Source organism: Crocuta crocuta, unplaced genomic scaffold (genome assembly GCF_008692635.1).
Source record: "Crocuta crocuta isolate KB4526 unplaced genomic scaffold, BGI_CrCroc_1.0 scaffold216, whole genome shotgun sequence".
Lineage (NCBI taxonomy): Eukaryota > Metazoa > Chordata > Mammalia > Carnivora > Hyaenidae > Crocuta > Crocuta crocuta.
Genome location: NW_027531504.1, coordinates 2892489 through 2910133, shown reverse-complemented (window position 1 = coordinate 2910133; position 17645 = coordinate 2892489). Strand labels below are relative to the sequence as shown.

The 17645-nt window shown below is 36.7% G+C and overlaps 1 protein-coding gene across 8 annotated transcripts in view; it reads right to left on the bottom strand.

Annotated features, from left to right (window-relative positions):
- ANKS1B (ankyrin repeat and sterile alpha motif domain containing 1B) overlaps positions 1 to 17645 on the bottom strand; it is a 1065677-nt gene that overhangs the window by 308512 nt on the left and 739520 nt on the right. For all 8 annotated transcript variants that reach the window (XM_077772139.1, XM_077772140.1, XM_077772141.1 and 5 more), the window contains one exon: positions 4041 to 4139. In XM_077772139.1, coding sequence (XP_077628265.1) covers positions 4041 to 4139 — 99 coding nt within the window. The remainder of the gene's footprint in view (positions 1 to 4040; positions 4140 to 17645) is intronic.

Sequence of the window (17645 nt, the reverse complement as noted above, 5' to 3'; positions counted from 1 at the left end):
GACAGAAAAAGTCCAATATGCTTACAGTTTTTAGGAGAGTAAAAACCAAGCCACATTCTCATGTTATGGTTCCTTTCTTAAAAAGAGGAAAAGAGTGAAATTCTATTTTCAAAAGTCCTGAGAAACTTTTAGACCTAAGAAAAGACTGAGCTGGGGTTGGTGAGGAAAGTGGATATTGTGTGAAACTGGATAATTAAGTTTTGCTACTAAAGGTCAAGCATTATAAAAGACAGAGGGAAATAATGCAATGAAGACAGGGATTCATGTGGTTACTGTTCTTATATGTCTGTGCTTAGAACACTTGAAATACATTCCATGTGTTTCATGTATCAAATGTACTCGAGAACATGCAGACCTTTGCACTGGCCAATATTTCAATGTTAAAAAGGGCAGAGTAAAGAAAAATCATTCTTACCAGAAGAATAAACTTTTGTCTTTGAAACTTGAAGCAACAAATACAAATAAAACGTGAAAAACATGCTTTGAAGTGTGCTAACAGATCAAGATTGCATGTAGCAAGCCACCTTTTCTCTGTTTAGGAACAATCTCACAGATTCCAAAACACAATATGTTAATTAAAGGATTTCAGGTAGCAATCATGGAATATTTTTCGTGGCAGATGAAGAACACAGATACTCTGAAGATTAAAATTGCATAAACACAACAAAGAGACATTGTGTCCCTCTTGCAGCAGCATAAAGTTAGAGTGAATGCAAATGAATGTGCTGGCAGTAAAATTACACTATTAACCATCTGAAGATTGGGCTCATTACCTAAGAAGGCAAAGCATCAATTTGTAGCATTATAACATTCTGTTTGGGCTGCTGAACACGTGTGTGGATGTTTTTACATATTCTCTACTCATTTGGGTGCATGGTAAGCACTTTCGCATCAGCCTCTTGATAAAAGCTTAATTTTGTATTGTTTCAGTTACATTGTTTTCTCTAATAGGAATGATATTCTGTCTTAAACACTCCATTTTTCTCCAAATAATTCTGAGTTCAGGTTCTTCTGTTTCTCATTAACAAATGGCATGTACACAATTACAAATATATCTTAAAATTGAGGCACACTGATTTTAAAAAATGTATATTTGAACAACCTGAGAAAAATATCCATTCATTCAGTCAGTCATTCTTTCACTCTGCTAATGCACATGTATTGGGCTAAGAATGCTGAGAAATTCAAGGATGGATGTGATACTGTGTCTGCCTTCAGGGCGTTTCTAATGTCAGAAGTGGTAGAGTGTTATTAGCACCTTCAGAACAGGCATAGAGCTATTGAATCTCGAGGAAAGAGACAGTAGTATATCCCTGCCTTATACATTTTTTTGACCACTAGCTGTGATTGGCATTGTTCTAGGAGCTGGGTATATAGAAGGGAAGAAGATAGTCAAGGTCCCTAAGCTCATGGGCCCTGAATCTTGGGAGAGAGATGAAAAATAAGGGAAAAACAAACAAATAAATAATATAACTTTGGGTAGCCATAAGTGCCATGGAGAAACTAACACAGGGCAATGGGAAGGACAGTGATAGTATATGTGGAGAGTGACTCTGAGGTCATGAAAGCCTCGGTAAGGAGATCGCAGCAGAGTAGAGAAGCAAGTGTGAAAATCTGAATAAACGGCTTCCCAGACAGAGACCAGTATGGAAATGACTTGAGGGGAAAATCAGCTTGATATTCTGGAACAAGAAGAAACCACATAACTAGAGTTTAGGAAAATGGGAGAGTGAGAGATGAGGTCATAGAGGTTGGAAGGCACCAGATCCTACTGACTTCTGTAGGCTATGATAAAGATTTTATTCTAAGTGAGAAGGGAATCCATTGGATATTTTAAACAGGGTGCGGCATAATCTGATTTACATTTGAGAAGGATCCTTCTGGATACTATGTGGAAATTCAAATGTAGAGTGAAAAGAAAGGTAACTAGGACAGAGATTAGGTATCTATGAATTAATTATCTAAGCTAGAGAGAACCAATGAGAAATTGACTCTAATAGTCTAACCTAGACATGATAGATTAGAACCCATCATGGTAGTCCAGTTAGAGGTGGTTGGTTTGGACTATGGTGATAAAGACCAATGTCTTTGGTTCCCTTTTAGGGGAAGCTTCACAAAGGAAGTGATACGGAACTATTTGAACGGAACTTTAAATGAGGGGTAACATTGTGACAAGGGGGTAGTCACTTAGTTGACTGAGTGCCTACAATGGGCTGCACACTGGACGGGGTGTAGTGCAGAAGTCCTTGTAGAGAATGAGGAGTAAATTTGCTGAGGAAGTAATATTTTAAGATATAAAAGTAGTGAGGTAAACAATACGGTTGTAAGAATTACTTCTTGAATTAGTTCTAAGGTCGCTTTATAATTTTCCTTTTAATGTAGAATATTGTGTGTTCAAACTCCCCTTGTATTCCTAACTCTCCTTGAACTTACAAAAGTGTTAAGTTTCTAACAGTAGAAACTTAGTTCACTGTCAGTTGTCAAATATCATCAGATCACTTCCTTAGAAACAGTGGTTAATATTTATCTTTCTCATTCTGAGAAAAAATTATAGCCTCATTAGGAAGGAAAAGAGCAGAGGAGAATACAAAACATATGATAAGTTCCTATATCTAGGTGTAAGTATTACTGTTCATCTGCTCTCAGTTTTGCCCCCTGAATCTTTTCCCAGATGGTTGACCCTAATTCAACTTTCCCTCCTTCTAATTCCTGTTGTGTACTGTCTCCAAAATTGACTGGCCTAAAGTAGTCCGGTCATGTCTGTTCCCCAGTGCCTAAAAACAAATTTCAAATTCCTTAGCCTGACACAAACTGACCCAACCTACTTTTTTGGCTTTATCTCTGACTATACTCTCTACTCTCTAATTGTTTTAATCACATTGGATTTTTTTAATTTTTTTTTAATTATTAAACTGTGATGAAATAATAAAACATAAAATTTACCACCTTAACCATTTTTAAGTGTATGATTTAGTGGCAATGATTGAGGACATTCACATTACTGTGCAAATTCCACTGCATTTAATTTTAATTTAATTTAATTTAATTTAATTTTTTTAAATGCTTTATTTATTTCTAGGAGAGAGAGAGAGAGACAGCGTGAGCAGGGGAGGGTCAGAGAGAGAGGGAGTCACAGACTGAAACAGGCTCCAGGCTCTGAGTTGGCGGTCAGCGACGCGGGGCTCGAACCCACGAACCGCGAGATCATGACCTAAGCGAAAGTCGGACGCTTAACCGACTAAGCCACCCACGCGTCCCTTCACTGCATTTTAAATCACACAGTATCACTATCCCTCTAATACTCCTGGCAATTTATATTTATATTTATATGATTTCTGTTGACCCCTGAAACGCTTTCCCTTTCCTTATCAGTTAAAGTCCTACATATCTTGAAGGCCAGTGCTAGGATCCTACCTCTTGCTTTAGGCTCCTATGAAAGCTTATCTGGAAACTGAAGGTCAATTCTGTTGCTAGGTAACATAGTGCTTACGGTTAAAATGCCACCTTGGTTGGCAAATTGCATCTAGACTGGGAGGATTTATCCATGAACTATAAATACCTGATAGAGATGTGATACTTGGTCTTCCTTGAGTGATGACTCTTATAATTAAGCAGATTCCTTGCCCGTGGAGGCTAAGTTTATGGAATTGTACAAGAGATACTGTCTCTTATGAGACATGACACTTAATCCAGGACCATTCTCACACTCATCCAATATTGATCTTGTCTTCTTGTACCTGAGCTGTCACTTGAGGGGCCTGGACTGATGTTTGTACCAATATAAGGACTCCCACTGAAGAGAAACTCTTAAGGTGCCTTGCTGGTCAGTGGTGTTTCCTCTGTGACAGCCTTCTGGTAAACCTAAAGCCAAGCATGGCCCATACTAGTCTTGTGAGTCTGAATGTTTGCCTGGACCCAAGAAGAACTGCTTTTGGGAGTTGCATCAATATGCAGAAATGTTGTCCTAAATACTAATAATCCTTGCACATCTGGACTGAAAACTATTGTATGGAGGGCCAGGGTAAGAAAGCATTGCTTACCTTTGGAAGGAGCTGGATTGCCTGTAGAATTCTTTGTCTGTGCCCAGAATTAAGAATTCCAATTTCCAACAAATCCTGATCTTCCATAACATTGCTTCCCTGAAACAAATCCAGAAATGTTACAAGTTAATTTAGCCATTTTTACTATGGGTAAATAATGATTTATTTAATGCAGAGAAAAATAGCCAACACGTGATCTGATTTCTACAAACAAAAACAGAATCATTCTTCTGTGAGGGTAAGGGTAAGTAAGAGGTCATCTATTTGACTGAGTTGAAGGTTCTGGGGAAACTTCCTTCCCCTCAGAAATGCTCTTGTGGTTTACTAATTATGGGTGGGTTATCTGCATTGGGGATTCATTCCAGTGACTTAAAACTCTCTTCCTGGAAAAATGTAAATGCTTCTAGGAACAACTGCTGTTTAGGATCATCAGTGATCTACCTATATGTTGATAAGAATTAATCAGTTTTGTCTTCCCCTAAAAATAGATTTTGAGGGGTGCCTGGGTGACTCAGTTGGTTAAATGTCCAACTTGGCCCAGGTCATGACCTTGTAGTTCTTGAGTTTGAGCCCCACATTGGATTTGTCTGCTGTTGGCACAGAGCCGACTTCAGATCCTCTGCCCCCGTCTCTTTGTCCCCCCCATTTATGCACGTGCTCTCTCTTTCTCTCTCAAAAAATATATAAATATTAGAAATAATTCTTTTAAAATAGATTTTGAGAAGAGAACTGATTAAAAAATTATAGTATACTAGTCAGCTTAAAAGTGAGAATTAATAATTAATTTTAAAACACTGAATGCCAGACATCTGATCAAGATATAGGGATACAACAATGAATAATTTGCAGGCTCCTGTCTTTATTCTTTCCAGTCCAGGCATGGAAATGAATTTTCAAAGGCAGTTAGGATGCTGTGAATATGCTATGGTCATGGCACATGCTTGGGGGCCCTGAGGGGGTCTGGGATGTGTTTTAAGAGTAGATGATGTCTGAAGCATGGTTAGGACTTAGCACTGAAAAGAAGAAGGACAAAAGTGGAATTATGTGCAATGTCCTGTGGGTGAGAAAGAACATGGTGCATTTGGAAGCACTGGCTTCTTGGCTGAGTTGGAGAGAGGAACAAAAGGTAAGCTTGGCAAGGTAAGCCAAAGCAGACACTACAGACGTTGTATGCCAGGCTGAGAATTCAGACTTCATCCTGACCATAACAGGAAACCATGGACAGATTTTAAGAACAGGAGTTACATGATGATATTTCAAATTTGGAAAGATCAATTTTAGATTCTGTGGCTGGGCCTCTGTTTCCTTACCTATAAATTGACAAAGTTGAGCCACATGGTCTCCAAGCACCAATCTAATCCTGAAATTCTCTGATTTCAATGATATTTTAGGCCTTAGATTAATATTCTAATACAAAAATTTATAAATTGCTTATTTTGTCCCTAAATTTTAGTCTTTTGTAGTTAGAGCTTTTGTAGTCTTTTGTAGCTAGAGCTTTCCTTTAAATTGAGGGGTTTATAGAGAAGCTCAGAATTTGGATCATTCCTTTTCTGAACAAATCAAACATTCTTATTAATGTGTTAACACAAAAACATTTATGAGTAGAAGTTACAGAACACATATTTATGGAGAGTGATGGTGCTGATAGTTATTTAAAGCAAAAGAGAATGAATTGCAAAGGGCAATCCTTGGAGCACGGAGACTATTAGAAGGCTACTGAAGTTGTTCTAGAGACGAGGAGGGTTTAGACCAAGGCAGTGATCATGGGAGAGAGAAAGAAACGGGTGGGTTTGAAAACTATCAAGAAGTTTGATTCAGTGACTGAATATATGGAATGATGGAGAAATGCAGAATACACAACAGTTCAAGTCTTGGGCAATGGGGATGGATCATGATGCCTTTTCCTGAGATAATAAGGGGGATGGGCCAGTCTTGTGTGGTACAAAGTGAAACTAATATCTTTCTCTGTTCAGGGACAGGACAGATGGATGTAAACAATTTAATATCAGACTACATTATAATGGATAATTAACTGTTATTAGATTAAAGCCATAAGAATGGTACCATAGCTAGAGATTTAAAATGGGCATTCGCTGGACACAAACATTCCACCTACTCATGGTATCATTCCTCTGCTTAAGCTACCCTGGCCTTCTCTGAGGGGGCAGAATGAGCCAGGTATACAGCAGCATGATAATGAAAAGCCTAATGAAAAACAAATAAAGCCAGTCTTGGCAAAATGCCAGAGGAAACATTGTTCTCTCAAGAAATTACTCTGTGCACACAATAGAGCATGGTTAAGAATATAAATGGCTTCATTTTGAGAAAGCATTTTTATTTTCAGAAATAGACTAGCATGTCATGAGTAGGATATATGATACCATTCTGTATTTGACTTTTAGTCTTTACTAAAGGGTTTTCCAAAAGGAGTTAAAAGGATCTTAAAAAACAAAAATAGAAGACAAAAAACAAGAAACAAAAAACTTTGTCCATCTATGTGTTAGACCACTACCAGGTTTTTCATGGGCTAAATTACTAGGCTGAAACTTCATCTCATACAAAATGTACTGGTTTCTTTGTACATACACAAGACATACCAGAATTCTGATACATCTTGTGTTTGTCTTCTGTGTCTTCTGTTTCAGTAAAGATAGATACCTAGTATCTATAGGTAACCCTGAGAATTTGATTTTAGTGTTTGAATACTGAAATAATTTGAAGAATTAAATCCTTAAAACCATGGTTGTTCTTCTAAAGTACTGATATACTGTCTTCTCTATCTTCAGTAAGAAGAATCTTTTTGAAAAATTGTACGGAAGTTAGACATCTTGTCTTTGGGGCAAATTTCCTAGCATATGGAATAATTACCAAACACTTTTGAAAAATGAGTGAAAATTTGGGAAGCACAGTGAAAATGGTGAGAATGTGCCCAAGGGGAAAATGGTACTAATTTTGGAAAAATAAAGAAAAGGATTCACTGTCCCCAATGAGGCATGCTGTTAGAAATTTTCTATTTTCTCTCTTAATGTAATATATAGAGATACCAGAAATATCCTGGTGCATCATCTAGCCAGTCTTTTTTTTTTTTTTTGAAACACCACTAGGCTTGGAGTCTAAAGATCTGAGTCCAGATCTTGTTTGGGTAAATTTGGTTAAGTTATGTATTATTTCTAGGCCTCATGGTCCTCACCCATAAAATGTAGTTCAATGAATACTCATTCAGTTCTAAAGTGGTATGGTTTCAGTCATGTCCAACTTTCGATTAGTGAGTGTCCTTGTATATAAATATAGATTGTATAATTTAAAGTTACATTTACATTTACATTGCAATTACATTTTAGTGTTTCAGAACTTGCAACCTAAAGATAGATTTAAGTACAGTTGACTCTCAAACATGAGTTTGAACTGCAAGGGTCCACTTACACCATGATTTTTAAAACAAATACAGTACAGTACTGCAGATCTATTTGCTCTTCCTTATGACTTTCTTAATAACATTTTCTTTTCTCTGGTTTACTTTGTTATAAGAATACAGTATATGATACACATAATATACAAAATATATGTAAATTGACTGTTAATGTTATTAGTAAGGATTTCTGTCAACAGTAGGTATTAGTAGTTAAATTTGGGGGGAATCAAAAGTTATATGCAGATTTTCAGCTGCACAGCACAGGGGGCTTGGTGTGGTTAGCACCCTGAACCCCTGCATTGTTCAAGGGTCAACAGTAATTATAGAGAAGTGCAAGAATGCCCTTTTTTTCTTGACAAATTAATCTCAGGACTAGGTAGGAACTTACAACAGTTTTTATTAAAAGAAATGATAGAATACTTTAGTTTTGTAATATCATGGATTCTTACAGTTTTATGCAGAAAAATCAAATATTTCATATCTTGCAAGTAACCATTTCATTTGCACTTGAGTAACAGATGTGCCATCAAGGACAATAAACATTTCCATTCTTCCTGGGGAGCTGGAATTTATTCTCATGTTACCACCTGTCTTTACTAAATGTTAGAAATATCCTAGCTTTTTTTCTTCTCAATAATAGCTGAACATAAACTCTAGCTTTCTCCCTCCTCCATTCATTTTTCACATGGCTGCTAGATCAATGGTTTTTGGAGTAGAGCTTCATTATGTGTGTCTTCTGCTTAGTCATCTACTAGAGTGCACTCTACCTCCTCATGCCCAGTATGCATGCTGTGTCTACTTCATCTCCCATTTACTACTCAACCCAGCACAATAAGCTTTTACCCCCCACTAACTCCATAGAATTTCTCTGCTAAATGTTAAGAAAGACTTCTCAACTGCCATATCTAGTTGATTCTTTTCAAGCCTTATTTCAAAAAAATGCATTGGCCACACATAGCTGGTGGCTACGCTACTGGACAAAAGAAATAGAGAATTTTTCTGTTATCTTAGAAAATTCTACTAGACAGTACTTCTCCACAATTAAAGATATTTAAACTATGGTTGAATCAGATGGGGCAAAAATGGGGACTAAAAGGGAATCAGAACAGGGAGTCAGAAATAGTCATAAGTCATCCTTAAGATATAATTGATGTGCTTCTTAGTCAAAGTTCATGAACATAAAATTTAGGATGTTTAGCAAATTTTCTTCTGATTACTAGCCATTCTATTTTCATTAGAGTTTCTTTTTATGGGGCTAGAAATCTATGCTATCAAAATGAGAAGTCCAATTGAAGAGTAATTTATTATTTTGTTTGCACGAAACAAGGCACATTGCACAAGGTGCTTAGGGAATAATAATCAGTAGATAAAGTTGCTTAGTTAATGACTTAATAGAAGGATCAAAGGCAGCTATTTTAGAATAGCTGTTCCTTTACTGACAAGAAATATCTAATCCAGGGGTCTTTTATTGCTTTCTTAATCCATGGGGTGAGAAAAAATAATATATTTTATGCACTGAAAACAGAAATTTCTCTGACCCTGGGGAGAATATTTTACATGCTTTTTTCAGTAGTGATAAACCAAGAAGATGACCAAGTAGAATAAAAAGAGTGTTTTGTACTTAATTCTCCATAAGAAACAGAACAGCTATTTATTGAAATCATCTCTCAAAATATATCTAAACTAATCATTTCTGTCTCTCAGAGCTCCAGCTTGAAAAGTCCTCTTATTTTTATAACCTCAATATCATATCATATTCATTTAGCAAACTTCCCTTCACATTGCATATTACATATAATAAGTCCCTACAAATGCCAGGGAAACATATTTAAGGACTATAGGGAATTGTTTCTTCTTAATATAGGGTTAAGTTGGATGTTATTTATTCTTTCTATTCAGTCTAAGACTGAAAACCTCAAGAGGATGCTGTCAACTGGAAAAAATTTCTTTTGCTCTATAATTAACTAGATTCTTCTCCACTATTTGTGTGGCCTAAAATATTTAAGACAGAATATATGCATAATAGAATGATAGTAAGATCTTGCAAACTCACACACGGAGAGGCACATATTGTAGTTTATTTTTAATAGTTTTTAGAGCACAAATGATGTGGTGGCATAAAACTGTATGTAATATTCTTGGAAATGTTACCTCTTAGCTTCTATAATGGCTTTAAGTTAATTTGATATAAACTTACAAGCAAACCCAATGTATGTCTTTTCTGCATGATTAGGATGGAAACTATTGGGATAAGTCCCAGATTTATAATTCCTCTATGAGTGTTGGAACAAAGCTTTATTTTGTTTATCAGACAGAAATATGGGTTACCATAAGTGATCAGATAATGGATTATGTGCTTCTTCCAAATTTATTTTATTTTTAAAAATTTAAAAATTGTGTGTACATCTGCGTCTTCCAATTTCAATTCCCACTCTTACATGAATGAAATGGCAGTGAAGGAAAATAGTATAAATTTTTTTTACCTCTCTACCTTAGCCCTCCAGAAAATATTCTGGTTACTGCAAGAGAATTTCTTGTTCAAAATTTAACTAAGTCTTTACATTCTTATCTTAGGAAGAGAAGATTTTAGATTCTTTAGACCACATGGATTGTGATTCAAGTAAATGTCACATCACTGAGCAATAAGTTAGAAAGCATCTTATATACGTAAGGTATGTATTTTAATGAATAAGTTATATCTTAGAATTAGTTTTTAACATCAGTATTTAATAGCTAACATGATGATACTCTGGTTTCTCTTCAGATCATATAAATCTTTCGCCTTTTAATAGCTAACATAATTACAATGAGTTTTATACTACTAGTTTTCCCCCTCTTTATCTTTCAAGCCTATTTCCTCTTTGAAACATCTGTTCTGACACTATGGAAAGAGAGAGGGGAAAGGAATTTAATCAGGTATTTATTTTTAAAGTATTGAGCAAGGTTTGATGATATCATAAGTTACAATTCTAATTCCCTTGAGACATGTGCTCATGTAGATTTTAGAATTGTGCATATATATGAAAGACTTCAAAGTCATTTATACAGTAACTTATATTGTCTTGGTCAAAAGTTTCACAGATGCAAGAGGAAGCATATTCATTTTTAAGTATGTTAATTCACAAGTCCCACTTGAAGAAACGCTGATGTGAACAAAATGTATTTTTATGCTCTTACTTTTTTCCAAATACATTCATATGAAAATATAAAGCTTATGAACACCTACTATCATCTTTCGATTTTCACACTAATAGCAGTTGGTGTAAGCATATAGTAAATTACACACTTACTGAGTTCTTATTCTGTGCCAGGCACTGTTCTAATGCCTTAGACATATTGCTGTATTTAATTCTCACCATAGCTCTCTGAGGTAGGCACTTAACTTGCTCCCATAGCTAATAGGAGCCTTTCTCATAACTATTACCTGGGACCACCTCCAGTGTAGTTAGTGTAGGAGAGAAATGGTTCAGTACAAAAAAGTGGCTAGACCAAAACCATTTGCATTTTGCTTTAGAGCCATTTGAAATTCACATTTGAACGCAAGTGTTCCAACATAGTTTACGTTTGATTTCACAACGTTTGAGCAACAATGAATTTTTCTTTATAGAACAGGATTTGGAAAGCTGTCTGACCTATTCTTCCCTCCTCTGCCCCAGTCCTTTCTGTTCACTGAATCATGGAATCAGGGTTGGCAGGGACCTGGGGGGTTTTCTAGTCTAACGTTCCCTCACTAACAGCAAAGCTTTAACTTCCCTCTCTCTTTTGAAGCGTGGTGTCTAGCTGGGTTACACCATTCCCAAAGGGGTAGGGCGGATATTAAATGCTTTAAATGGTCTTTCCCAATAGCTGAATCTGAGCAGGGGGTGGGGATGGGGTTGGAGGGCCACCTCAGTCCTACTCTTTTAGTTCCCACTGCACTGCAGACTGAGTGTGACAGGAGAGCTATTAGAAGAACATGCCAAAAGTAGAGATGAAAACAGTTAGCAGCTGTCCTGTGTCCTTTTCCAATCACAAGCTGTGAAGTTTAAAAAAATTTTTTTCCTTGGATAGACTGTACATAATCTTGGCAGGTATCTGAGTTTTGTTCTTCCATCTAATATGCTGAACATTTCCCAGTGCCTCACAAGAGAAAAATGAGCAGCAATTAGGTTAGTTTGGACACCTTGCACTTAACAGAAGAGGAACATGTCACCTTCATATTTACAATAGGCTCCTCTTGCAAGCGATCTTTCACTGGTGATACAGAGCCCTAAAAGGAAGGCTTCTCTCTGGTGAAACAACAAGAATTTGGTCCTGAGTATAACCAACACAGCCACACAGTATGAAGCAGAAAAAGGTGCTTAAAATGATTAATGTTAACTAGCAGCCATTGAACATTCACTGAGTACCAGGTACTTTGTCCACCTTATTTAGAACCTTTACTACAGCATTATAAGATATGACTCAATACTTTAATATCATAGACAAAGAAACTGAGTCCCAGAGGTGTGAAACCTGAAAGAGGCTCTGGGCTGACAACAGAGAGCCTGATGTGGGGCTTGAATTCACAGACTGCAAGATCATGACCTCAGCTGAAGTCGGACACTTAACTGACTGAGCCACTCAGACACTCTGAACTGTGAAACCATTTAGCAAGTTCACACAATTAGTATATGATGGTTCTGGGATCAATGTCTTACTCTTTCAGACTGTGATGCTCATAGTTCCTTTACTACGAAAAAAGAACCAAATATTCCATAGAGGACACTTTCTAGATGGAGATTCCAGTCAAAAATGTGTAACACTGCCAAGAAGTAATTCCCATGATGCTATTTTCAGCCACAGCATGCAGATATATATATATACAGACCACTGGGAGTGACTGCCATGGTTTCTCCAACACATTTTATTTCAAATAAATTATTTACCTTCTGAAAGGTTAAGCAGTTAGTTCTTCTTCCAACTGCCTTAGTGTAATCTAGAGCCAAGTATGTTAATTAATATAAGTGATAGAGTCTGGCTAAAGCACCAAGTAACTTGCCATGTTCTGAGCCAGGACGATGGTGGGAGGTGGTAAATAACATCATGGCATCAATTTGGCATTTCTCAGCTCTTCTGTAGAGCCTTGTCAAATTATCTGGCTGGTCAACCAGGAAAGGCCATGTTTGGATTTCTTTTCTTTAGGTCTCTTTCAAAGCCAGGATTTAGGAAGGGGGATTTCTGAAAATCAACCAATAAGGTAGAAAATGTCTGGGGATGTATTAAGGACATTTGTGTCCCTAACTTAAAATGTTCTGAATCTGGAAAAAAGATAGTCTGTTGTAGTCTCCTGAGAAGCTACCCAGGCTAAAGGAGCCTGGGATGGTGAAGGTGAATAATTTATTCCTCTGGGAATTGGTAGACTTATCATGAAAATGACTTATTAATCCATCAAAGAAATGGTTGTCCTCAAGGAACAGGTATCTCCAGATGTAAGGATGATGAGGTCACTTGACATTGAGAACTATATTCAGAAATAGTCAAATAAACTGAGAATGAGAGAGGAGCAAAGAGGAAGAGAAAGGGGGAGGGAGGGAAGAAGGGAGAGAGGGAGAGCGAGAGAGAGAGAGAGAGAGAGAGAGAGAGAGGAAGAAAGAATTGCTTGTTAAAGGTGAAGGCGGTAGTGAGGACCTCAGGGTTTTCAGATGGAACACAGAAATTCCAATTTATCTAGCATTTTATATTTTTATTTATTTAATCTGGCAGTCTCAGAGAGGAGGCCACTGAACACTGGAAATGAGCCACTGAAGTCCAGTCCATAATTAAAATAACCACTGAGGTAGGACTGCCACTAATTCATTTATTCAATATATATTTGTTGACCTAATATTTTGTGAGCACTTACTATGTGCCAGAACCTGGGCTAGGTCCTGAGACACACTGAGAGAAGAGCAGACAGGCTCCCTTTGCTTTTAGAGCTTATAATGTAGTGGGGAAAACTGGAAAATAAAAAATAAAAAATAACACAAGTAATTATTATTTAGCAAAGTTTTATATAGGCCAAGAACTATTAAGGGCTTTATTCTGTTTATTGCTTACAATAACCCCTGTGGTGGTACAATTATTACCCTTAGTTACAAATAAAGAATTGAAGGCACAGAGAAGGTAATAATTTTCCTAAGTGTACATGCTTAGTAAAAACTGCTTTAAGAGAAATTAATACAGTGCTGTGGTAAAAAAATCACAAGGAGACTTATGTTAGAAAGAATCGTCAGGAAAACCTCTGAGAAAGTGAAATGTAAAGTAACACATGAGGGGTTAAAAGGAGCAACCCAACCATGAGAAGAGCCATTAGACAGGCATTGTAGATGGAATAGTGGGTGCAAAGGCACTGATGTGGGAAAAGAGCCAGGTAGATTCTAGGAACAGACAGAAGGCTAGTAAGACTAAATTTAGTGACTGAGGGTGAAAAGGACCTTGGAGGGGGGAAATAACACATTAGAGGGGCATAGATAACACAGATCCTAACAAGGGCTTTGATTTTATTCTAAGCTTAATGGAAAATGTTGAAGGACATAAACTCACTTACATTTTTTACTATTCTCTGGCTATGGTGTAAAGAATGGTTACAGGAATTGGGTGACATGGAACTTGAGTTCATTAGCTTGTATTGAAATAATGGCCTGGAGACACTGAAATCTGAGGAAACTGTGATGAATATGATCTGTTGGAGAGTCATAGGAACTGGTCTCACTGGAGAGTCAAATTTCCAAACTAAATACAATCTTTCATTTGAATCAAAAAGAAAAGCCAGATGGTAAAGATAAAAGTCAGAATTGTCTTTGACATAGGGTCTAAATTGATATAACCATGGATAGAGATTGAATAATACCAATTAAAATGTAAACATCTATACTCCATGGACTCAGCATTTCTATTACTAGGTTGTGGTAGACATTGTTGGTAGGCTAATCCCCTGCTTTGCTATCTTCTACTATGGAGGTTGGACAAATTAAAGGTTTCAGCTTCCCTTGAAGCTATGGGTAGGCATGTGACAAAATTTGCCCATTGAGGAACTTCTGGAAAAGCTTTTGCTTTTATGATTTAGGAAGAAATTCACCTGGTATCCTTGTGTGTCCATAAGAAACTGGCTGTGGACTTCCCCACAATAAGTGGGGTCAATTGTTCATATAAAGTGACAGAGATGGGTTCATAGTCAGTTAACCACCCAAACCAAGTAAGCCTATTGCTATCTGTAAGCAGGCAAGCATGAATTATGGGAAAGCCAGTCCCTAAATAAGAAAGGTTATTTAAAGCTGTCTCCAAATTTGCATAAAGTTGCTCTGGACAGTATTGATCTGTTGTGAAAATAATGACAAAGATGTGGGCTCTGGCATGTAATAGAGGTCATAATGGAGACAGCAGGGTATTCACAATTTATTTTAGACAGTCTTGGTGTGATAATCACAAAGAAGAACAGAGAAGGATATTAGAAAGAATGAAAGTTATAAGAACAAAATTGGGAGGGTGTGTGTGTGTCGATCTATAGAACTGCCTGTTCTAATTTTGACTTAAAATTATGAAATCTCACAGAAATAATTACTTGAAGGGATTTACTTCCTATGGATTTTGGTTTCTGTTCACATTCAGTGAATGTGAAATTACCAAAGTGTTCATGGGGTTGACAGATTTTAAATCTGGGAGTGGCTTTTAGCTTCTAATTGAAGATGACAGGCATCCAGAGATTGTATAGTCATCGTGGTTCTAAAGGAAGCACATTTTTACATAAATTTGATTTTTTATAGGAACGAATTTTAACACTTAAAACTTGAACACATTATAATCTTAACAGAGCAGAAACAGTGAGAACATTTGCGGGTATGGCCTCAGTGTGTGGCTTTTCCCTGAACTCTTGAGATGTCATAGTTTGTGGTCAGGTCCTTTGTAACTTGGAACGCAGTGAATGGTGATTACTCTGTTGAAACAGTTGACCAGAATAATCCTAACTTTTCTCCACATTTATTTTTGGTTTTAGTTTTGGTTTTGAAGACATTTTTCTTGAAATGTTTTTAGTAGAAATATTTGTTTTCATGGGGAAAAGAGTCCTCTGGGCTGTCACAGAGCTATCTAGCTCCATCATTTGGCCTTGGATTGAATACAAAAGGAAAATCTGTGCAAGGGACACAGGCACCTCTGTTTATTGTTTGGCATCTATACCATGAAGAATACTCTTTCCTAATTTTCTCCCACCATTTTCTTCACTAAATACTACTACTTGACAAGAACAAGAGATGAGAGAAAGAAAAGGGAGACAGTCCTTCTCATGATGAACATTATTAAATGTCCTCTTGTCTAATTTGCCTAATTAAAGAGAGAAGTTTTGGGGTTTTATTTCCAAAATATTCAATTGGTACCACAACCATTACAAATTCCTTCATATTAACTTGAGTATTATTAAAAATGGACCCATTTTGGGGTGCCTGGGTGGCTTAGTCGGTTAAGCGTCCGACTTTCACTTAGGTCATGATCTCGCGGTTCGTGGGTTCGAGCCCCGCGTCGGGCTCTGTGCTGACTGCCGGCTCAGAGCCTGGAGCCTGTTTCAATCTGTGACTCCCTCTCTCTCTGACCCTCCCCTGCTCACGCTGTCTCTCTCTCTCTCCTAGAAATAAAACATTAAAAAAAAAAAATTTAAAAAAAAAATGGACCCATTTTGTATACATTAAAGCAGATGCTAAATGGGCCATAGAATTTCTTATTTCTTTCTATTTGGTGTTACCTGTCCTGTATTCCTTATTTAATAGCAAAATTTTTGAGAGAAATGATCATGCTTTAAGCATCTTTGCACTGCCCTTATTAACTAAAATTTGCCAAACTTTTGAATAAAATAAAAACTTGAAAGAATGAATGCTAATTAGAAATATGAACCATAAATTTATAAAAATATACAGTCTAAAGATCACTAAGTTTGTATCAAAAGGGTTGAAAAGTTTGAGCTGAAAATTCTAATATTCAGGATGTCTGATTTTTTTTCCTAATTGAAGGAAAGATAAAGATGGAATTTCCGGTACATGATAACACCAAAATGTTCTTAATTTTTTTTCAGTTTTGCAAATTCTTATGATTTGACTTTCATCCAGGACTGTCAGTTGAGACATCTGATAATCTAAAAGCATTCAGAGAATTAGGATCCCATATGGCTCAAAAATATTTCCTCTCCGACAGGGAAAAAGAGAACACACTGTGAAAATAATACTGGTATATCCTTTGGTTTATGTGTACAAGGAACACAAATGAATTTAAATCATTATCCATGGCATGATAATCATTATAATGATCATCAGAGTCAATTACAATGAATAAAATAAGAAGAATACACAGTTCCCATACACATGTTACATTATGAAAAAGCAGAGGTATACTTCAGAGCAATGATAGCAAAGAGTTATGTTTCATTGTGTGGAAGCAACACTCATTGGAAATAAGCACTGAGTTAGTAGTCCTGACTTGTCACTAATTCATTGTGTAAACCTGGAAAAGACTTTGAACTTCCTCGGGACTTAATTTTCTCAGCTGAACAATGATAAAACTGGACCAGATGTTCCTTTTCAACACAGCATCTGTTCTGGAGGTTCTAGCTGGGAGTAAATCTACTTATGTACCCATATTGTTTGAAGAATATTTCTCCTTGGGGGGACTCTTTGAAGGGAGTTATTTCCTTTAAATGGGTGTTGAGTATTAAACGTTCATTTATAAAATGATGACAGAGGACAGAGACTATTTGGGCTCAGCCAATTACACCCACTTAATTAGTAATAATAGCAACAGTAACAACAACAACAACAACAACAACAACAATGAGTCAACATTCATTGAGTATAGACTATGGGCCAGACACTGCTTAAACTTCAGAAAAATTCCATGAGATAGATATCACTATTAATATCTCCATTTTACAGATGACAAAGCTGAGGTTTAGAGATAACTAGAAACTTGACTGAGATCTCACAGGAAGTGGTAGAGTTGCTGTGGCAACTGAGGTGGCAATAAAGGGGATGATGGAAGCAGGTAACTGGATGCCCCCTCATCCCCTATGTGTCCAGACTAGTGTCTTCCTCATGGAATCACCTCGCAGCTATCAGATGGGGAAAGTCTCTCCTTACTAGTCCTGTGGTCTGCATTAACCCTCTTTCCTACAGTCTCTACTAAGGAATTAGATATTAATAAAGAGAATGGAA